Source organism: Canis lupus, chromosome 9 (genome assembly GCF_011100685.1).
Source record: "Canis lupus familiaris isolate Mischka breed German Shepherd chromosome 9, alternate assembly UU_Cfam_GSD_1.0, whole genome shotgun sequence".
Lineage (NCBI taxonomy): Eukaryota > Metazoa > Chordata > Mammalia > Carnivora > Canidae > Canis > Canis lupus.
In genome coordinates, this window is record NC_049230.1 from 59,258,844 (window position 1) to 59,280,723 (window position 21,880).

The 21,880-nt window shown below is 39.2% G+C and overlaps 1 protein-coding gene across 15 annotated transcripts in view; it reads left to right on the top strand.

Annotated features, from left to right (window-relative positions):
* The window catches only part of DENND1A (DENN domain containing 1A), a 509,324-nt gene that overhangs the window by 255,890 nt on the left and 231,554 nt on the right, over positions 1 to 21,880 (top strand). For all 15 annotated transcript variants that reach the window (XM_038549421.1, XM_038549408.1, XM_038549417.1 and 12 more), the window contains one exon: positions 12,837 to 12,947. In XM_038549421.1, the coding sequence (XP_038405349.1) occupies positions 12,837 to 12,947 (111 nt within the window). The remainder of the gene's footprint in view (positions 1 to 12,836; positions 12,948 to 21,880) is intronic.

Below are 21,880 nucleotides of genomic sequence, written 5' to 3' on the forward strand. Positions count from 1 at the left end.
ATATAGAACCATAACTTGAAAAGATTAATGAAGCTTTTTTGGCCATCACTACACCTTGCTGCTACAAGTATGTGAGGTTTAGGTGGTTATATAGGCATGTTAAGGAACAGATTATTATGTAAACTGTTCCAAATTATGGAATAGTTGTGTATTTGTATGTATTACACTAAAAAGCAAAAGAAAAATCACTCGTAATCCCATGTCTTAGAGAAAGTCACACTCAGAATTTTCCTTTCCTCTTTATGATAGTAGTAATTTCCACTCTATGCTGCCTGATGGCCTGGGGCAGATAGATAGCTGGCTGACCAGAGCACGGGGTCCCTGCTCCTGCTTCATGCATTGCAGGTTCATTTTATCCACTTAAGTTGGGAATTAGGTAATATTTTGTTTGAGACAAAGAGGTCTTTTTGATTTAAAAAAGAAAAAAGCAAAGCAGTTTTAGAAGCTACATTTTAAAAAAAACACAATAGATATTATACCAAATACATACCTTTATATCAGCTTTGTTTTTATGACAGTGTTTTATGGATGTTTGCCTGTGTCATTAAAATTCATTACAAATATCTTTGTTATAAAAAAGCATTAAACAAATAAGAAACACATATAGAAAAAAGTGAATTACTGTCTTTCCTCCCTCACCCCTAAGTCCCATTCTCTCTCCAGAGTTTGCAAGTCCTACCAGACCTTTTAGATCTTTTTCAATGTATTTAGTATTATATGTGTGAGTACCTATGTATGTTGTAGACATTTATTTAAGTGTAAATGTAATACTATTCATATTGTTTTGCAACTCACTTTTTAAAATGTATTCTAAAACCTGTTCGTATTGATTTACTTCATCTCTTTTTAAAGATTTTTTAATTTAATGGTATTTCTATTCTTATGAAAATAATACATAGTTATGGCTGAAAAAAATCATATAGTACCACATAACTGTTGATGAAAATTTCAGATTCTCCTTACTTTCCACTTCCCAGAGGCAACCACTTTCAAGATTTTAGCAATTGCAGTATTTCTCTCCATATTCTAAACTAATATAGCACATATTACTATATCTTAACTTTTCTTTTTCATATATCACCTGTTGATTTTTCTGTGGAAGTTGAGAGTTTAGATCTCTTACCACCTCTGAGCCTCTCTCCCCATAGAAGATAACTTCTTTTCACTCACATGTTTTCCCTCTGCCATTTTCCCCCTATCTTCAGAGGAAAGAAATTTTTTTTTTAAAGATTTTATTCATTTATTTGACAGAGCACAAGTAGGTGGAGCAGCAGGCAGAAGCAGAGGGAGAGGGAGAAGCAGCCTCCCCACTGAACAGGGAGCCCGACACGGGGCTCGATTCCAGGACCCTGGGATAATGACCTGAGCTGAAGGCAGACACTTAACCAATGACCCACCCAGGTACCTCTGCCTTCAAAATTCTGAAGGCATTTTCAGTCCTATCCACAGTAGAACAGTCATTTTCAGTGATACAAGGTCTGACTATGTTGCCTCCAAAACAATACTTTCTCAGGAAGCTACTGGAGAATGATTTATCAGAATAAAGGAATAAACAAGAAGATGTGAAATCCAGGAACTCTGACAAAAAGTCATACAAGAAGGAAATTGCAACCATAATTGATTGTCTCATTCCACATGCTCACTGAATTATAAACATTATGGATTTAAAATTTTTTTCTGGGGACACTTGGGTGGCTCAGTGGGTTAAGTATCTGCCTTTGGCTCAGGTCATGATCCCAGGGTCCTGGAATCGAATCCCGCATCGGGCTCCCTACTCCACAAAGAGTCTGCTTCTTCCTCTCCCTCTGCCCCTCCCCTCCCCCTGCTTATGCTCTTTCTCCCTTTCAAATGAATAAATAAAACCTTTTTTAAAAAAAAAGAATTTTGAAGACATAACAGGAAAACTAGAAGTCAATAGAGTTGAAACTTGGAAGTTGTAAGCCATTGTGATTCCTGATTTATTTTTTAGGATCCTTTATATATCTCTGGTATTCTGAAATTGTCCTTTCCATCTGTGCTGGGCACTTGGTGTCTCATTCAGTCTAGAAACTCATGTCCTTTAAAGCTAGGAAATGGTGTCACATTATTCCTTTGAAAAGATTCTTCTTAATTTTTCTCCTTTCTCTGGGGCTTCAATAGTAGGATGATACTTCCTGTGTTGATCCTCTAATATTTTTTTTCTGTTTTCCATCTCTCTCTTTTAGTTGTCTTTCTACTTTCTTTAACAAATGGTTCCACCCTTTTGAATTTCTTCTGCTATCATTGTTTATATCTAAGAGCTTTTTGGTGGTGGTCAGTAAATTACTCGTTGTTTAATGGCATCTTGTTTCATGAGTGCAATATTTTTTCTTGTCTCTTTGAGACTCGTTTATAGGTCTAAAAAAATGGTTCTTTTTGCATATTTTCTTCCCCAACGTTTTCTCTCTCCTGTTTGTTTCACTCTGTATTTTTGTAGAGAGTTTCCTCAAGTGCCTGTCCAGCCCTATTGAAGGCTGAGGCACTAAAAAGCCAAAGTGAAGTTCTGTGTTTGTGAATGGGACTTGTTACTGGCTGGCTTTTATGGTAGATGATGGAAAAGAGGAGGCCTGGTTACTTGGTGCGGCATATGTAAGGGGCTCTCAAATGTCAGTATCAGAATCTTTTCTTTGGAACTAATCAGTTATTTATTTTTCTTGCCTTGTATTCTGTCTTGTTTTTGCCGATGAGCATCATTCTGGAAGCTGAATGGGGGTGATGAGTTAACAGCATGTATTCTTTTTTTTTTTTTTAATTTTTTTTAATTTTTTTTAAATTTATTTATGATAGTCACAGAGAGAGAGAGAGAGAGAGGCAGAGACACAGGCAGAGGGAGAAGCAGGCTCCATGCAGGGAGCCCGATGTGGGATTCGATCCCGGATCTCCAGGATCGCGCCCTGGGCCAAAGGCAGGCGCCAAACCGCTGCGCCACCCAGGGATCCCAACAGCATGTATTCTTTAAACCGCCTCCCATTTTTTATTTAATGCTTTATCCCGTCCTTAGCTTATACCTGGTGTCACCATGTCTTTCTGGTTCAGTTCTTCTAGAAAGTAAACACTTCTTTTGCTGGAGGACTATGGGAAGGCTAATTGACAAGTAGAGTGAGCTGGAAGGGCAGAATCTTATTTTTATTGGCACCCTTCCTCCAGCCTTCAGAGGTTCTGGGTGTCTCCATTTCCTTGAACGTTTTTGGAGTTGTGTGGTATGAGTTGGGCTTGAGCTTGTGCCCTAACCCTCTGTCCCAGCTTTTGTGTTCTGCCCTTTGTGGGCTGCCAAGCCATCCTTCTTTAGTTTCCCAGCCTCAGTTGGCACTGTTGACCTGTTGGGCCACATCATTCTTTGTCATGTGGGACTGTCTTGTATGTTGTGGGATGTTAGTATTTCTGAGATCCACTCACTACATGATGATAGCTTACCCCCTTCTGTCTATGACAACCAGAAATATCTCTAGACATTGCCACATGTTCCCCAGGAGTGAATGACCCAGGTTGAGAACCATTTCTTTAGTAACCTCTGCTTTCTGGCTTCTAAAAATTTGACATCTCTCTTCCAATAATGTCTTTTCTCCTGTTCTTGGGAGTTTGTCTTTTAAAATTCTTTCACTGTGACTTTCCCTTGGGGGGTTGTTGGGGAGGGATGGTATCAGAGAGAAGAGATAAATATGGTGTTTATCATATTTTACTGGAAATCTCTACAGTGTTTTAACTATGCCACTCCTACTAATGGACATTTAGATTGGTTCTAATGTTTTGCTATTATAAATAATGCCATAAATATTGTTGCATAGGTTAGGTTCATCATTTTAATTTGTTTTAATTTGAAGGGCTGAGAATTCCTTAAGAATTTAAATTTGAGGTACCTGAAAGTTCTGATAATTTCTTAATTTTCAAAACTGCCATAAAGGAGGTTAGAAATAGTTTGGGAGGGAGAACAAAAACTGTCTTCTTCATAGCCCCAGCCACAATTCCTGTCTGCACTGCCCCATCACTAAAAAAAAAAATAATAATAATAAAAAAATTTGCATTCCCTCTGCTGGTTTTGTCACTAATGAACCAGTTCCTTGTGTATGACCCATTGTCCCCTAAATCCTCCTTTGCAAATCGGTAAAAGGCTGGCCTTGTTTGTTTCTAAGCGGGAATAATAAAAACAATCTGCCAGACTCCTAACATACATGGTTCCATTTAAATCCTTACAGCTCCTCTGTGAGAGGTAGACGTGAGCCCCATTTTATATATAGGGACCCAGTGTTCACAGACCTGAGGTTACCAGCCCAAGGTATGCACCTAAGTGGGATGTAGTGACTTAGGTTGGTAAGGAACCAAAGCATTTTGTTTTCATTATACCCACCTGCCTCCCTGCAGTTGACTTTTGATATTCATGAGGAAAGAGGAAAAATTATTTTTCATATTTCAAATATAAAGTGAAGCAGGAAAGCTTTTCCTCTAAGGAGAATCTGAACTTTTGGAGGACCAATTTGTGTGATTTTTGACATAGAATCAGTATTGAGCTCTAGCCATGTTGAAATTTGCATTTTAATCTCTTGGTGATTTTTCAAGGATTAATTTAAAATGACTAAATTGCTGCATTGCAAATTGAAACAAGCAATAACCATGGGGTTGTTAATATGATAGTCTGCTGTAGTGGAAAGAACATGAGTTTTGGAGACAGCCAGACCCTGGGCTCTACCACTCAGGGACCTTGGACTACTTACTTATGGTCTCTGAGCCTCAGTGTCCTTGTGTAATAAAGAAAAATGGGGGGAACAAATAAGGAATTAAATGTAAAGTTCCAAGTTTAATGCTTGGTGCAAGAGAGATATTGCTTTTGATGGTTCTTTTCTTTCCCTTCTTCTCTTGGCTTTCTATAATTCTAGTCTTAACCTCTTTTGAAGTCTGAGTTATGGCTCAGGGCTAGGGCACATTACTTCTTGGAGCTTGTCTTTTCTGGGTTTTTGCTAACATTCTTGGTTGTGAAGCTCAGTATTTTTCCTTTCATGGAGTATGTATTTGACCACACAAGTCTCTTAGCAGGTGCCATTGACACCAGAATTTCTGAAGCTTAGAAATAGTGCACGGAATGGAGTCCAGGACTCCAGTGCCTGTAATATGGGAGGTTCTATAAACATTTATTGATTCTCTCCTCTAATAGACATGTTAAACTTAAAAGAATAGGCAAAGAAAAATATAAAAGGACTTTGGCACATGGAACTTAATTCTGTCGCCAGAGAATCAGGTTGTTCTGGACAGTTTCAGAGAATGGTAATGTAAGAAAGAGAAAGGAGCTAGTATAGATTCAGCACCTGCCATGGATTAGATTGGGCACTATTTGTTATATCATGGAATTTTCATAGCAGCCTTGCTATACCTGCTCTGAATGGAAATGAAGCCTAGGGAGACCTTGCTCCCTACTCAGCTGGCTAGTAAATGCGAAAACCAGGAGTCCCATTCAGGTCAGTTTGATCTCAGTACGGAGGTGCTTCTGGGTCCTGGGCCTCAAGCTCCAGGGCTCCCTGTACCCTTCTACGAAATTGCTCATTATAAGTTTATGTTCTGTAATTAATTTTATGAACTTGTGTAATGTCATTTCTCCTTCCATAATGAAGAGGGCTTAGTATTTTTTTCATCATTGCATTTCTGTAATTAGCACTATACCTAGAACATAGTGGATTGTCAATATATATTTATGGAATGACTGAATGATTGGCTGAATGAATGAATGAATGAGCAGTGCAGCCATTCCCAGGAAAGGGAAAATAACAATTCTTTTCAGTTGGCTTTTGAGCCAGTCTGTCTGCAAGACATTAATGAAAAGCAAATGTAGAAAATTCTTTCCACTTTCAGATGGCTATTGAAGTTAATTCTCATTATTTCTACAATTTTTATGTAGAAATATTTTCTTTCTTTTCTCTGAAAAACTATCACTATGTAATTGTTCATCAGGGTTTTCTCTATCAAGATAATACACATAGGAGTGAATTTTATACAGGCAATAGTTAAATGAACATAAATCTTTATAAATTTTATTATTTTTTTCTTTATAAATTTTAAACAGTTGACCAGCATTAAAAAGAAATCAAAGATCAGAAATGAATATGTAGTAATAATTACATTGTAAACTGGTTGTAGAAGGGATTTTTTTAGCAGCCAGGTTTTGAAGTTAACTTTTGATTAATGGATAATCATTTAGACCTTCATTTGGAATATTGAACAAACCTGTCTTAATTATCTGGTCAGTGTCATACCAAGTGGTTAATGATGCGAGGAAAGCATTTAGAATGGACAGTTACATATAACATTGCCCAGACTCCACTTTGTCAAAAGATGTACCATGATATAGAAGAGATTTATGAACTCATCATGACTTTCAAAAATAAACAAAGTTGAGGCGGTAGTAGAAGACCTATTATCAAGTACTGAGATTGTAGAGAATTCCATTGTTGCTCTTAAGAGGTGTCAGGTAATTGTTTATTCTAATGGTTTTTCCATTCACACCGAGGGATAAAAGTTGACCTCCAGGTAAACCCTGCCTTCTTGCCTATAATATACTTTTCTGATGTGATTGCCTAAGTGAGTTTGTGGAATTCTTTCTGAGACAGTTTATTTTAGAATGCAAATTTATAATTCCCTTTTAAGAATCCCACACAACCAAAGTAACCTAAATTCTTTAAAAAAAAAAAATCAATTGAGGATTTTAAAGGTTTACATTATGGTAAAATAATCTAAGCAGGAGTTATTTCAGGGAATTAGACCCTTCTAAGGCAAAACCAAGCCTCTTGCCTTAGAAGCTTCCTCCAGACACAGTACAGTAAGTCTTTATCATTTGCACCGTGTATGAAGCTGAAAGTCACAAAGACTAATAAAATGACAGACCGTGGGGCGGACTCGCATCTGTTTTGAAGGCTCCAAGGAGTACCCAGCTTAGAGTTAGTTCTTTGGTTTGGGGATTATCTCATTTCCCTAAGGTATTGAACCTAAGACGCTTTTTCTCTAAGCCCCACTATATCCCCTCCCATCCTTGGCCCATCCCCCCTCACCCCCCACCTGCTTCTTAACCCGGGGCGTGGATCACAGTGAGCCCGAAGTCCCCAGCCACCTGGATTGGCACAGGAGCCAGCAGGGACAGCTAGAAGCAAGCAGGCATTATGGGGCTTCTCCTCGGGGAAATGAGGTTTGCCAGGTGCCCTTCCTTTCTCTTTGTCTGGATTTAGAGCCAGAGAGGGTTAGAGCTGGACAGGACCTTCACCGTCATTTCTTTGTAGAGATGAGAAACGAGGCTGAGGAGCTTGTGTAGCACACACCTCTTCCCAAACTCAAACTTCCAGGCTGTTCTGACCCCGTTCACTAGAGACCTTCCTTGGACCTGAGCCCTTTCTAGCCCGGGTGGCAGTCAGCTGCTTTTCCCCACTACCCAGCCTTACAGAGTAGGCTTGTAATGAATGCTAGGCAGATAAGAGAATGCTCACAGGCACATAATTGATATATAACTGAAAGAATGCTTGAACTCTATGAATAGAAACAGAATGTCCTTAAGCCTAAAAACGTGCTGGCACTGAGAAAACTGAACCCTTTTGAGCATGGACACTGGGAATAGTCCCTCTAAGCAAGATTCTCCATCCCTGTAGGTAGGTGAGTCACCCAAAGAAGTAATTGTCAGGGAATGGGGGGTTGGGGCAGACTTAGATTTAGCCATGGTGGTAGCATTATAATCCAGGACACTAGGCCCAAGACTAAGTGAGCAATAACACCATGCTTCATAAGACTGATGATTCTTTAGAAGGAAGATTGATTCCCTCATTAAATGAGGAGACTCTCCATTGAAGAAACTGGGCAAGTGGACAAGTGTGGTGCTCGATAACCTGGAAGCTGGGTGTAGTCTGCAGTTCTTCCTCCCCTTCCACTTCTCAGGTCTGACTCATTATCAGGTCCTATAATTCCACTTTACAGAGATTAGTCACATCCATATCAAAGCTTTCATCTCAATGGTTTATTTGTTGTAATCATTCTTTCCCAGAATATGGCAGTAGCCTGTTAAGTGATCGCCCTGCCTCCTGCTTGACCGCTCCTGTGCATCCTCCATAGGACCTCTAGGAAGATCTTTCTGGAACACATAAGTGATTGTATCTTGATCCTTCAGCAGCTCCCTCTTACCTGCAGGGAAAGGCTAAGGTCCCACAGGATCTGAACCCAGCTCCCCTGCCCTAGCATATCCCTCCCTGCCTTGCATCCTCTTCTTCACTGTACTGACTTGCTGAAGCTCCTCTCTCCTCCCTGCTTCTGACTTTGCATGGAACACACTTCTCCCCCTGTCCATTGAGTGAACCCCTTTTGGGAGGCCCACACCAGCTATCTTCTCTTCTGTCAAACCTTCCCCAGCCTTGTCCCAGTAACCATCCAGCAAGGTTGAATCTGCCCTTTTCAGGCAGCCCTGGAATGTATGTAGCTTTAACCACAGTACTTTGCACACCATACTGATGCCATTCCCATCCCCAGGCTGAACTCCTGGAAAATGGGGATCATCTGCAGTTAATCTTTACAGGCCCAGCTCCCGGGAGGCTACTAAACACATAGTAGGAGTTAAATAAGCATTGATTGGCTGATTACAGAGACAGAAATTACAGGAGACTGAAGCAAAGTGCTGGGAGAGTGGTATGCCTTGTGTCCTTTAGAAATAAAAGCTCACAGTATGTTCTGGCTGCAGTCTTGACACAGGACAACTTGCCATGGAAGCCCTCTGTTCTCCTTATTCCTCATTCCCTGCACTCTTATCTATAAGACATGACTGACCTGGCTGTGAATTGAATACCTGCTTCTGTATGAACCCCCTTCCCCATTATCTGGTGAACAAACCACCTATTTCTTCACACTTTTAGTTTTTTAGAGAGAGAGAGAGAGAGCATATGCACGGAAGGTGGGGGAGGGGGAGGGGAGCAGAAAGAGAGGATAGAGAGGAAATCCCAAGCAGGCTGCGTGCCCAGCACGGAGCCCAACACAGGGCTTGATCCCAAAGATCCTGAAATCATGATGCGAGCCGAAATCAGAACTCGGATACCCAACCAACTGAGCCATCCAGGATGCCCCTCCTTTACGCTTTTAATAAATGTAGCCATAAATACCTTAAACAGCAACCCCCAAGCCCCCAGCTATTTTACCTGACATTGTGAGGTGCCAGTGTCAATTCTTTCCCTTGAGCCCCTCACCATTACTAAGTAATTGATCACTTCACCCAAACTAGAGCCAGGTTTTCTGACATCGAATGCTATGTTCTTCCTAATAAACCATGATGTCTGTCTTTCAGCCTGGTGGATTTCTCTTACACTACACTGCTCAAACTCCAGCTAAGGAGCTGAGGTCTTCAGTCATTGCTTTCTTTACTTACTGATTCATTCTTTTATAAAACTGCTAGATGATGGGATATGTCATTGTTCCCAAAGGGACCTCAGTCTAGTGACAAAAACATACTTGTCACCAAGTGGTTATAAGATAGAGACAAATCACTATGCCAGCACAAAGTGTAGGAGATTGACAAATGTGGAATTGAGGAAGCCTTCTAGGAGGAGGTGACATTTCAGCTGGGTCTTGAAAAGCAAGTGGATATCCTCAAGGAAGAAAGAGGCGTTCTAGGAGGAGGAAACAACAGAAGTAGAGGCTTGATGGGGATGCCTGGGTGGCTCAGCGGTTGAGCATCTGACTTGGTTCGGGGCGTGATCGCAGATTCCCAGGATCGAGTCCCACATCAGGCTCCTTGCGTGGGGCCTGCTTCTCCTCCCTCTGCCTGTGTCTCTGCCTCTCTTTCTGTGTCTCTCATGAATAAATAAATAAAATCTTTAAAAAAATTTTTTTAAAAATTTAAAGAAAAAACTAGAGGCTTGAGGATATGAAAAGGTGTGGCAGGTTTGAGAAACTGAGGGTTGGTGTGGCTTAAGCCACTGGGTGCTTAAGGTACAGAAGAGGAGACTCCTCTCTCCTAGGGGTTTTCTTCAGAGATGAAGCTTGCTGGAAACTGTAAATTCTCCCTACAGCTGCTCCCAAGGCCTGCTCTGCCCCACAGGTGCTCCCACGGCTGAGTGAAGTCCCCAGGGCTGTCGCCACTCACCCACTCCCACCCCCCTAGACGGGTGGCATCCCAGAAGGAAAGAGGCAGGGGAGGAAGCAGATAAGAAAGACAGCTTCTGTTTAGACACAAATATCTTGGTAATCAGCACAGATGGGATGAGAAATACCAAAAAAAGTACATGACAGTTTAGAGAGAATTTGGCTAAATGTTACATATTTTTAACATACCTGTATAGACTTTTGGAACAAGCACCTGAATCCCTCAGAACCTGATTGGGCCTGGGGGTTATGCCTCAACCAAGTGGTGTTTTGATTTCAGAAATGTTTCCTTTCCCATCCACAAAAGTATCCTTTTGATTTTTTTTTTCTCCCACCAAAATAAGGTGCAGGATTTGTCTCTGACGCTGTGTCTCCTTATTTGGACGGCAAGCTGTGTAACATATTTCTACCCAGCGTGAAGCTTCTTGGCAGACTCTTGAGGCCACGTTTTGGTGGCTTCAGAGTTATCTTTGGATCTGTCAAAAGTGCTAATGGGCTTTCTGGCCTTCCTTAAGCTTCTCATTTCTATTTTCTTTTTACTTCCATCCTCTCCTAAAAGAAAAATTTATGTAATTCATCAGCAGTTAAGCATTTTTTACTGAAATGCTCAGCTGAGGGCCTTGTATTTTTGTTTGCGAGAATAGCTCTGCCATGTCACGGTCTTCAGAACGAACCCCACCCTGACACCATTAGCTCAGCACTCCTCAGTCCACCGGGCAGGAGACTTGCACTTGCACTTGTTGACTATTTCAGACTGTATTGCTTGTTCGTTCGGTTTTGTTTTTCAAGTCTGTCAGGGGGCAAGTTTGTGTGGTGGTTAGAGCAAGGGTTTTCAGATTCAGGAGACCTGGTTTTGAAACAGGGCTCTGCCTTAGATTTCTAGCGGGGTGACATTTGGAGACAACTTGCCCTTCCTGGGCCTCAGTTTCTTCATCTATAAAGTGGAGATGATAATGCCTTTTTCAGGGTTGTTGGGAAGATTGGAGAGAACACAGGTAAAGAACCTATTGTCTAGCACATAAGGATTACTCAAAAAATGGGATAGCAGTTCTTCACAGCGATACTTTTTCTCTTTCAATAGGTGTACTTTGATCCTGCTTTGTTCCTATGCTGTGCTTTCTTTCCTGAATACAACTTTTACCTGCTATTCATACTGACATAAACAAAGAGCCCAGGTTTACAGACAAACTCACCCAAGACTGAACATCCACATAGTGGATAACCTTGATCCTATTCATTTTCTCTGTCACCTCTGTTTTCCTATCTGTATTGTAGAGATGATAATACCTGTTCAAGCAGTGGTTTCAAGATTAAGTGACATAATATCTGTAAAGCTTTTGTGTATTGCACATGTTTAAAAATATTTAAGTGGAACAATGTAATGTAAGGGAAAGTGTATGGGCTCTGGAGTTGGATCTGAGTCCAAATTCTGACTCCACCAGTTACTGAATCTCTCCCAGGCTTACTTTATCTGTATACGGGTTGGAGGGGGAAGGGTGGGGCGTAGGGGAATACCTCCTTGGAGTTCTGTGAGAACTGCATAAGATTACCTATACGAAGTACCTGATATGGTACCTGGTACTTGGCAGGTAGGTAGTCAGTATATGGAGCTATTAATTCACTCACTATTTATAAAGGTTGATGGTTAACCTGGTATTCCAGTCAAACAACAATAAATCATAAGTGCCTATTCTTATTCCCAACCCATAATATTGTTGAAAAGCACTTTATGCTATTTTGCAGTAAAATCCACCTGGTTTACTTGAATTTATGAATTATAGCTCTTTCATCATTATAAACTGCAACCCCTGGCAAGTAGTGTTCCTTGCCTCCCTGAACCCCTTCTTTTTCAGAAGATTATATTGTACAGCATTGAAAACCTGTAACATTGAAGATATTAACATATTCATGTGTATTATTAAAGTCAGGTGGGTAGAGAAAGGGTTGCAGAAATGAAACACATTATATTTTTTCTGAAATCTGAAGAGTACCAATCTGTAGTAGTAATTAAAGAAATGAAGCCCCAGCTACAGACAAAAGCTAGTTAAAACACTGCTTTGTCATCACTTCCTGCTGCTTGTCTGCAGTCATTTTTTGCTCCTCTTGAGTGAAATACCTGGAGATTGTAAATCTTCGAAATTGCTCTAATTCCAGCCGAGTCCTTTTAGAGAACGTAAATGGTGGAGGAGGGGGTCAACGGCAGTGATGACAAGAGAAGAGCATGCCCAGCTTTCCGGGTGGGATCTGTTGGACAGAAATGGGCTCTGTGCCAAAGGCGTTTTGGTCCTTGGGTACTTTGTCTTGCCTAGATGTATGGTACAGCACATTGGGAAAGTTCTGGGATCCAGGGTCAGAAGGTCTGAGCTGCAGTCCTGTCTTTATTGCTTATGAGACTTTTTGATTTTGGCATCCCTCTCTGAGGCTTGGTTTCCTCATTTGTAAGATTGTAGACTTCCTGTCCTGCTCACCTTTTGGAACTCATAGGCAAAGCAATGCAGTGCTCCCTGTGACCTCATGTAAACTGTAATCACTGCACAGGAGTGCTGCATCTCTAAGGTTTCTCCCAACTTTGCATTTCAGGATATTACACAAGAGTGGGATTTGATCTCCCAGGTGGAAAGCAGAGTATGCTTTCTGATAATTTTCTGTTTCTCGTATTTTTTTTAGATACTGCTTATAATAAGAACAAACAAAATAAGCCACTAATCTCCTCTTCTTGTTTCTCCTAGAGAAATCTCACAGAATATTTTGTGGCCGTGGATGTAAACAACATGTTACATCTGTATGCCAGCATGCTGTACGAACGCCGGATTCTCATCGTCTGCAGTAAACTCAGCACTGTGAGTAGGCTTTTTAATCATTTTATTTGAATTGAAAGATGGATCAGAAAGATGAAAGACAATTTTAGAAAAAAAAATCAGCCACAGTCTCCTCGACATGTCACTTTCATTAATTATTCGTGTTTCTTTACAGTGCCACTTCACGTTTCTTTCATTCTTAGAGCTTCAAAATCAATCGTAAATAGTCTTCCATTTGGTTTTGTTATGAACACTTTACATATTTTCACATAAGTTTCCAACATTGTCATTTTTTACATGTCTGTATCCTATTCTGTTGTACTGATATGAAATCTTTACTAAACCTTTCTTCTCTTGATGGCCACTTAGGTTGTTCAGAGTTTAATTCTTTAGTAGATAACACTGCAGTGAACACCTTTTGGCCACTTTTGGTGGATGCAGTTTGTAGTCTAATGAGTAGGACCATCAGGTCAAAGGACTTGATGAACACTATGACTTACGGACTCTGATTGCTCCCCAAACACACTATGCTTGTTGATAGTGAATGCTGCCAGCTATATGTGAGTTTCCATTTTTACTGCAGCCTTGCCAGAATTGTGTGTGTATTCATGCATATGTGTTTTAATTTTGCTAATAAAATAGGCATAAAATGGTATTGCAGGTTTATTTTATTTTTCTTTGGTTAGAAGTTACTGCATATTTTCCATGGGTTTATTTCCCATTTATATTTTGTTAATGTCTTTTCCCATTTATCTTATAGGACTCTTGGTTTTTTTTGTTTGTTTTTTAATAAATTGGAATGGGGTCTTTTATATTGTAATAACTTTTGCTACATATATAATATAAATATTTTTCATGTTCTTTTTATTTTAGTTTTTTTTTTTAACTTGCCAAGTATAGGAGTTTGCCTCTTTCCTTATATTCTATTACAGAAATTCTCAAACATAGACAGTAAACACCCATATAATCTGGTCTAGATTTTGCAATGAACACTTGACTATGCTTGCTTTGGCACATATTTATTCATCTGCTCATCCCATGTGCTATCCATCAATCCATTGTATTTTTTGATGCATTTTAAAGTAAATCACAGACATCATTATACATCCTCCTAAATATTTGAGTATATTATTAACTGAAGTTCAATATCCATATATAGCATTATGTTTCTTTTGAGGTTAAGCTTGCATACAGAAATTAACTAGGAATGGAATGCCTATCAGGTAACTCTGTTAAAGAGGATAGAAAGACCTTCTTATAGTGTGAGAATTTGCCTAATGAAGGGTCTGTGGATAAAATCAGTTGTGTGTTTACCCATGAATACAAGGTGCCTAATAATGAAAACTTTGTGAGGTTGTTAGTTTTCATCATAACTTCATTATTTTATTAATTCTTTGGTATTGTTTGCTTGTCAAGAACTCACAATTTTTTTTATTGTGCCAGACTCATAGCACATAGTAGGTGATAAAAGCATGGGTCTGCCCTGGAGGGGCAAACATCCCAGAGTAGGCTTCTAGCTTTGTTTTGCATTTTATTTTAAACTAGAAGTACTGTTCATAATCTCAGGGCTTAAACACAGTTTGAGAGTAAGAGGATTGCCATCCAGATTTATTGCTGCATCTTTATGAGGCCAGTTAGAATAAAAGTACAGTTGAGGGGCACCTGGCTGGCTCAGTCAGAGGAGCATGTGACTCCAGCTCTTGGGATTGTGAGTTTGAGCCCCACAGTGGGTGTAGAGATTACTGAAATAAATGAAACTTAAAAAACTTAAAAAATGAAATAAAAGTACAGTTGAAAGAGCCTAGTCTATACTTACTATTACAATGGAGAATTAAACTTCAGTAGAACAAAAAAAAAGGATATCGTATTAGTGTAATTTGAATTCCCTATAATATAATCATGATATTTTTTGAGCTCTTTAATATGTGCCAGGCACTATGCTAAGCACTTTGCATCTATTAACTCATTTAATCCTCACTCTATCAGTGTGTAGTAGGTTCTGTTGTTACCTCCTTCTTATAGATAAGGAAGAATATACCTTCTGTGTAATTTTTTAAAAAAATATGGTCGATTAAACACACTCAGTTATTTCTGCTCCTCCCAAAACTTAAGTGAATTAAAGAATAAATCAAAAGCACAAAGAGCAGATGCAGCAGAGATTTTTTTTTTTTTGCAGTGGAGATTTTTAAAAACAGTAAAAAAAAATAACTATTACCAGTGTTATGCCAATATTTAAAAACCAGGATGAAATGGACAGTAAAATATAATTTACTAAAATTGAATCAAAATGAGAACAGTCGAATAGGTCATTTAATTTATAGAAATTAAATCAGTACATAAAATATTTTCTCCCAAAACATTCAGCTTAGATGGCTTTACAGCTATGTTTTATCAAACACCTCAAGGAACAGATCATTTCAACCTTAGACAAACTTCTTGAGAGTCTAGAAAGAAAAGGGAATACACCTCACCTTTTCTTCTTCCCTTTTTTTTTTTTTTTTAAAGATATTTTATTTACTCATTCATGAGAGACACACAGAGAGAGGCCAAGACACAGGCAGAGGGAGAAGCAGGCTCCCTGCAGGGAGACCAATGTGGGACTGGATCCCAGGACCCTGGGATCACGCCCTGAGCCGAAGGCAGATGCTCAACCATTGAGCCACCCAGGTGCCCCCACTTCACCTTTTCTTGTGATGATTGTGTAACCTTGACATTTGGCCACACTAGGAGACATTTATAAGAAAAAAATATATCAGCCAATCTTGCTCATAAACAACTGTAAAAGTTTCAAACAAAACAGTAGCAAATGTATAAAAAAATATAATTCATAATAACTAATTTGAATTTATTCCAGAAATGAAAGATTGACAATACTAGAAAAATCTATTAATATAACTTACCATATTAACATATTAAAAGGGAAATTCATGGGACACCTGGATGGCTTGGTTAGTTGAACATCTGATTCGACTTGGGTGGTTATTTCAGAGTCATGAGATTGAACCCTGCTTTCGGCTCCATGCTCAGCAAGAAGTGCTTGCTTCTTCTGCCTCTCCTTCTGCCCCTCCCCTGCTGTCTATCTCTCTCTCCCCCCTAAAATAAATAAATAAATATTTATACATAAATAAATAAAAGAGAAAATTCATATGGTTACTAGTAGATTCAGAAAAAGCATGACTATGTTCATGAACAGGAAGACTGAATATATTGAAGATGTCCTTTTACTCAAAAAATGTCTATATATAGATTGCATACAATTCCATTCAAAATCCCATTAGCATTTTACACAGTACTTGGCAAACTGATTCTAAAATTAATGCAGAAAAGTCCAAGGAAGAGCCAAGACATACTTGAAGGAAAAGAATAGGTCATGTAAGCTTGCTTTACCAGAATCAAAACTTTTTATAGAGCTATAGTAATTAAGATGCTAGTAATGGCACAGGAATACACAAATGGTCTTGATGGAACAGGGTAGACATTGCAAAAATAGGCTGACTGTGGGGCTCTTTATATACAACAGATGTGGTATTGTAAAATCTGGGGGGATGAATGGATTTTTCAATAATTGAGTATCTACATGGGGAAAAGAAGGGAGACAATTTCTATCTTACATCACTGAATTTCAAATGGATTAAGAACTTAAATGTGAAAGGCAAAATTTTAAGACTTTCAGAAGACAAAATAATCTCTGTGATCTCAGAGTAGGGAAGGATTTAATCAACTAATCTGAGATATACATTGAATACAGGAAAAGATTTAAATTGAAAATATTTGTTCATTTTAAAAGTACCATTCAAGAGAATGAAAAGGCATGTCACAATTTGGAGTTGAGATTATTTGCCATATGTAACACTGACAGGATTAATATCTGAACTATGTAAAGAACTACTATAGTTAAAAAGCAGAAGACAGATCTATCAATAGAAACATTGGCCAAAAGCACAAATAGGCATTTGACAGAAGAAACACAAATGGCTAATAAATATGTGGAAAGATGCTCAAATACTTTGGCAAACCCCATTTTTCTCAATTTTCTTTGATAAGGTGTAGGCTTGATGCTCCTCAGGACCATCAAGCATCTGAAAGAATAAAGCTGTCAAACACACTGGAGTGCCATTTTCTATAAAGATGACTGTGTCAATAGAGACAAACCGAGGAATATATAATATAGTTCAGAGTGAGGTAATATTCATTTCAGGCTTTCTCGGTCAATAATATGATATTCTTTATAAGAAAAATGTGACTTTTTGTTCTCTTTGCTCAGTTAATGTATATTGATTATTTTTCCTTTATAAATGATAAATAGGGAAGGCTTAACTAAATCTTGTTCTCTAATGTAAATACTTCACTGTGCTCTCTTCTAGCACAAAAGCCCCATTTTTCTTCCAGATTTTTACATCTGAGTTTAACTCGTGTTGCTTCTTAGTAGCTTTTATGGATAGCAGGTAGGTCTAAAATAAGACCTTTATGCAGATGATATAATTTATTTCCAGCAGCAGTCCTACAAGATCAATATTATCCCCATTTTACAGAATGGCTCATCTACTCTGAGAGATGCAGTAAGTTGACAAAGGTCATGTTCTAGATGGGAGAGACAAACATGCAAATGGGTCATTATGCTGCAGTGTGGCTTCAGGAAGGGGATAAACAACTAGGAGGATTACACATACAGATGAATCATAGCTTCTTCAAAGTCCTTGCCTTGGGGATCAGGTTATGTTTATTGGTGTCACCTAAAACTATCGTCAGAACCTTTGTGTGGGAACTGTCAGAGGAGCCAGAGGCACATTGTTAAGAATATCCATCCCAGTAAGAAAATTTGAGAATTCTCAGAGAGAGCCAGAAAGATAGTCTGAGCTAAGTCTGGAGGATAAGATGGCTGATGGAGCTGGGTAATACACTGGTATGGGTAAAAAATCAGTCCTGATTGTATAGTAAGTAGAGGAACTTGTTATGCAGCTTGTAAATAATTGTAAGATTTGCCAAAGAGGTGTGTTGCCTTGCATCCGTGGACTAAGTATGTGGAATGCCCTTGTTTAGATTCATAGCCCATATTTCATATGGAAGTCCCCAGTTCTCCCTAACACCCTGTGAAAATTCTGTTAACGTTTTCAAACTGCCTACTATGTGCCAGGCATTGTGCTAATCATATATGTATGTGTTCATTAGTGCTCACAGCAACCCTAAAAGCTAGTTGGTTTTATTCTCCTTTTGTGGATGAGAATATTTAGCACTGGAAAAGTTGAAGTGCCTTGTCTAAGATGACATTAAAACCCATTGCCTTTGGATGCACATTTAAAGCCTTTCAATTTGGATTTTGTAAGTACTTGCTGTATGCCTGGCACACCACTCAGCACCAGGGAAACAGAAGGCCAATATGTGAATTTCTAACTGACACACTCACTCTATTAGGCAAAGACCCATTTCCATGAGACTGCTCAGATTCAGCCCACTCTGTGGCTTGTTAGATAGGCCCCACCCCTGCCATTCCCTTGCCATGGGCTCATTCTTGGTGGGTCCTTAGGACATATCTTCCCCCAACTCATTGTGGCTTCAGGGCTCATGTACTGCAGTATTCTCCAGCTCCTGGGCATCTTGGCCCTAATTGCTCCTTCTATGATTTAGGGGTAGCATAAGAATCTTTGTACATGGAGAATATCCAGTAAATGGTGACAAAGGTATGTTTATTTTCCAAAGGAATGTATATTTGTTTTATTCAGCGGATACTTTTTAAAACCTGTTTGGAGGAAGGAAGCACAGTTTAGTGGCAAGATCACTACCTAATTAATTAATTGAGTCTTCACATCTAATTGTTTATGTAGTACCCATAACTATGAAAAAAACTGTGACTTTTCTCATAGTACCCCATTTAGGGAAGAAAAAAAAAAAACCCATCTAGTATCTTCTCCCTGTCAGTTTCTTCCTAAGTATCAGTCCCAGAGAATGTGGGTGATGTTCTGCATAGGTATGAAGGGATGGAGATGGGGGCCCTCCCAACCTTGCCCCAGTCATGTCCCACCCACTCCCATTAACAGCCTCCATTATCTTAGCACCACCTGATCTTGTCACCCAAGAAGGGCTAGTTTGTGTACTCTGTGATTTTCAGACTTGTCTTCATTTTCACTTCTTTCCTGATGAACCCCACCTGTTCATGACTACCAGCCTGTATAATGGGATGGGTACCTGAATGATGTGTGTCATGCTTTCCTAGCTCTTCTGGACTAGAAATCACTAATCCCATTTGCTCATCTGTGGCTCTTGAAGCAGAGATGAGAGCGGCAGTTTAAGAAGGTTGGAAGTACTGGACCAGAGCCAGGGCCTCTTTGCCTGCACACTCCACTCTGCATGTTCCAGCCATAGGAACAAACTGCATTATTTTGTTTCACACTGTGCTCAAGGGAAGCCAAGACCTTGTAACTGGAAACTTACCAAACAGAGAATTCTAAGACTAAATTTAGTGTTCTGTTTAAAAAATAAAATAAATCGAACATTTTGTTTGTTCATCTTTTATATGTTAGAAAAGAGAGATTAACCTAGTTCACACTAACAATCTAAGAAGAGAATTCAAAGAAGTGAGAAGAAAACTAATCCTCTTGGTGAAGAGGGAAATCCTTAACAAAATGTACTGAAGGGGCGTGAAATACAGACTCTGCAGCCAAACTTTCAAATAGCATAGCCTCTCTAATCTTCATCACATAAAATTTTATTGTAGCTCAGAGAATATTAAAAACTTAGAAAGAAACTAAAGGAACTTCCATTCTCAGGAAGTAGGAGAAAAGGCTGGTAGGTTGTGTTTATGTGGTTTTTCCCTGGTTTGGGAATGTAAATATAATTAACTACTTTTGAACTATGTTCTTCATTTAATTATGTGTGAGTTGGTTTTCTCTTATTCTGGTTGAACTGTAACTAGAATGAAGAACCCTAAGGTGTTACAGAGGCTCTGTAATATAGAGAGCATCAACAGTTTAATTTGTAAAACTTTAAAAATTGCTGTGATTTCAACCAAAGTATCCATGACTAGTTCTTGCTCTTCCTCTTCTGTTTCTGCTCCCATTGCTTCGGTAAGCATTAAGCACCTCCTTTGGACTAAACACAGGATTCAGATTACTAGTGATCCCCAAATGCTGATCTATGGGTTACTTGTGTTAGAATGACCCAGGGAACTTGATAAAAATCCAGGTTTTAGGGCACCATCTCCAGACACACTGGTTCAAAAGGTCTAGCATGAAACCACAAAAAGTCTATTTATTAAAGCTTCCTAAAATGATACACAGCCAGATTCGGAAACAGTGAATAGACCAGTTCTCTAAGACAAAAACAATACTTATTCTTTGATTACTGTTATTTTGCATCATTAGACTAATTTTCGTTTTGAGACTACATAATGGTGGCTGATTAAGTTTGTTTAGAAGACAAGAGTACAGGTTAGCCCTATAAAATTCTTTGTTTCCATGTTTCTCTTTAGGAGAGCTTTGATTTTGGCATTAGCTAGTCGAGGATAGGACAGAGCTAAGTATAATCTATCCAAGCTGTCAGTAATTAATGTTGGTTGCAGATGCAGTCTAGCATTGTAATTTGGAGGTGATAGTTCTTTTTTAGCCATTGCATTGAGAACATGGCCAAGGATCTTATTTATTATTTTAGTGGTGTGGTCAGTCTGTGAAATAGTATATTCTTTAAGTTATAAGACTGATTATAGCTTATTTTTTATGTGACTCTTATGAATCAAACCTCTACCAAAAACCACTAATGGATAATATTCAAGTCACTGCTATTTTAATATGCTTGAAAAGCCCTAAATGATTTAGCACCCATTTTGGCAGATGTCATGTGGATTTTATTAAAGAATTTTGAGCACCTACTAGATACTAAGTCAGCAAGAATAAGGATTCATTATTTCTTGTGATGTATGTAGGCTAAAAGTGTGGTCACTTTGGTGAGCCATAGTGTGATATGAGATTAGGCTCTTCTGTTAGGTTGGTACATATCTTATGAAAACTCATATTTTTTTTTTTTCTTTTTTGCTATCTGTAGTCTGCCAGCTAGGTGATTCAGCCAACCATGCTGGTGATCTTTTTCTTAAAAAAAGACAGCAGAGCTGGATGAGAGAGTACCAGACTTTAAGTCAGGATGCTTTTGTTCAATTCCTACCTGTGTACTTTTTTTTTTTTAATTTTTATTTATTTATGATAGTCACAGAGAGAGAGAGAGGCAGAGACACAGGCAGAGGGAGAAGCAGGCTCCATGCACCAGGAGCCCGACGTGGGATTCGATCCCGGGTCTCCAGGATCGCGCCCTGGGCCAAAGGCAGGCGCCAAACCGCTGTGCCACCCAGGGATCCCCCTACCTATGTACTTAATCCACCCTAGCCATATGGCCTTGGGCCACTTACTTGATTTCTCTGAATCTCTCTGTCCTCTTGTATAAAAATGGGGATAACATTAATACCCACCTTAGGGTTGTTGAAAGAATTCAGTAGTTGTAGATGTTGAAAGCACATTGTCCAGTACTGGGCAGGCACATACTGCTTAGTCAGCAGAGGTTAGTTGACTCTAAAGGACAGCAAATCCTATTTTGATTTTCAGAAGCAAAGAGGCTATAGAGATCCTTAAAGCGTTGTGAAGATTTAATTAGTATAACTGGTGATAGTAGATGGTGAATGAATCCAAGCAACAAAGAATAGTCATGGCAACTCATAAAAGGTTTTCCACATCCACTCACTCCTCATTAGTCACTTAGTCATTGACTAAATTGTCAGTTCTTGTTCAAGTCTCCACAGTCATGAGTGCATAGAAGTTAAGTGGCCTATGAAGTTGCTATGTTTACTTGACCTGGTGTTACCACCTGACCAGGCCCCCAGGAAGGAGGACTAGTAGCAACTTCCTGTCTTCATCCTTCCAGACTCCACTCTGATGCCTCAGTCTCTCTGTCTCTGTCTCTCTTTGGGAAGTAAGCCTGATTCTTGACCCAGGCAG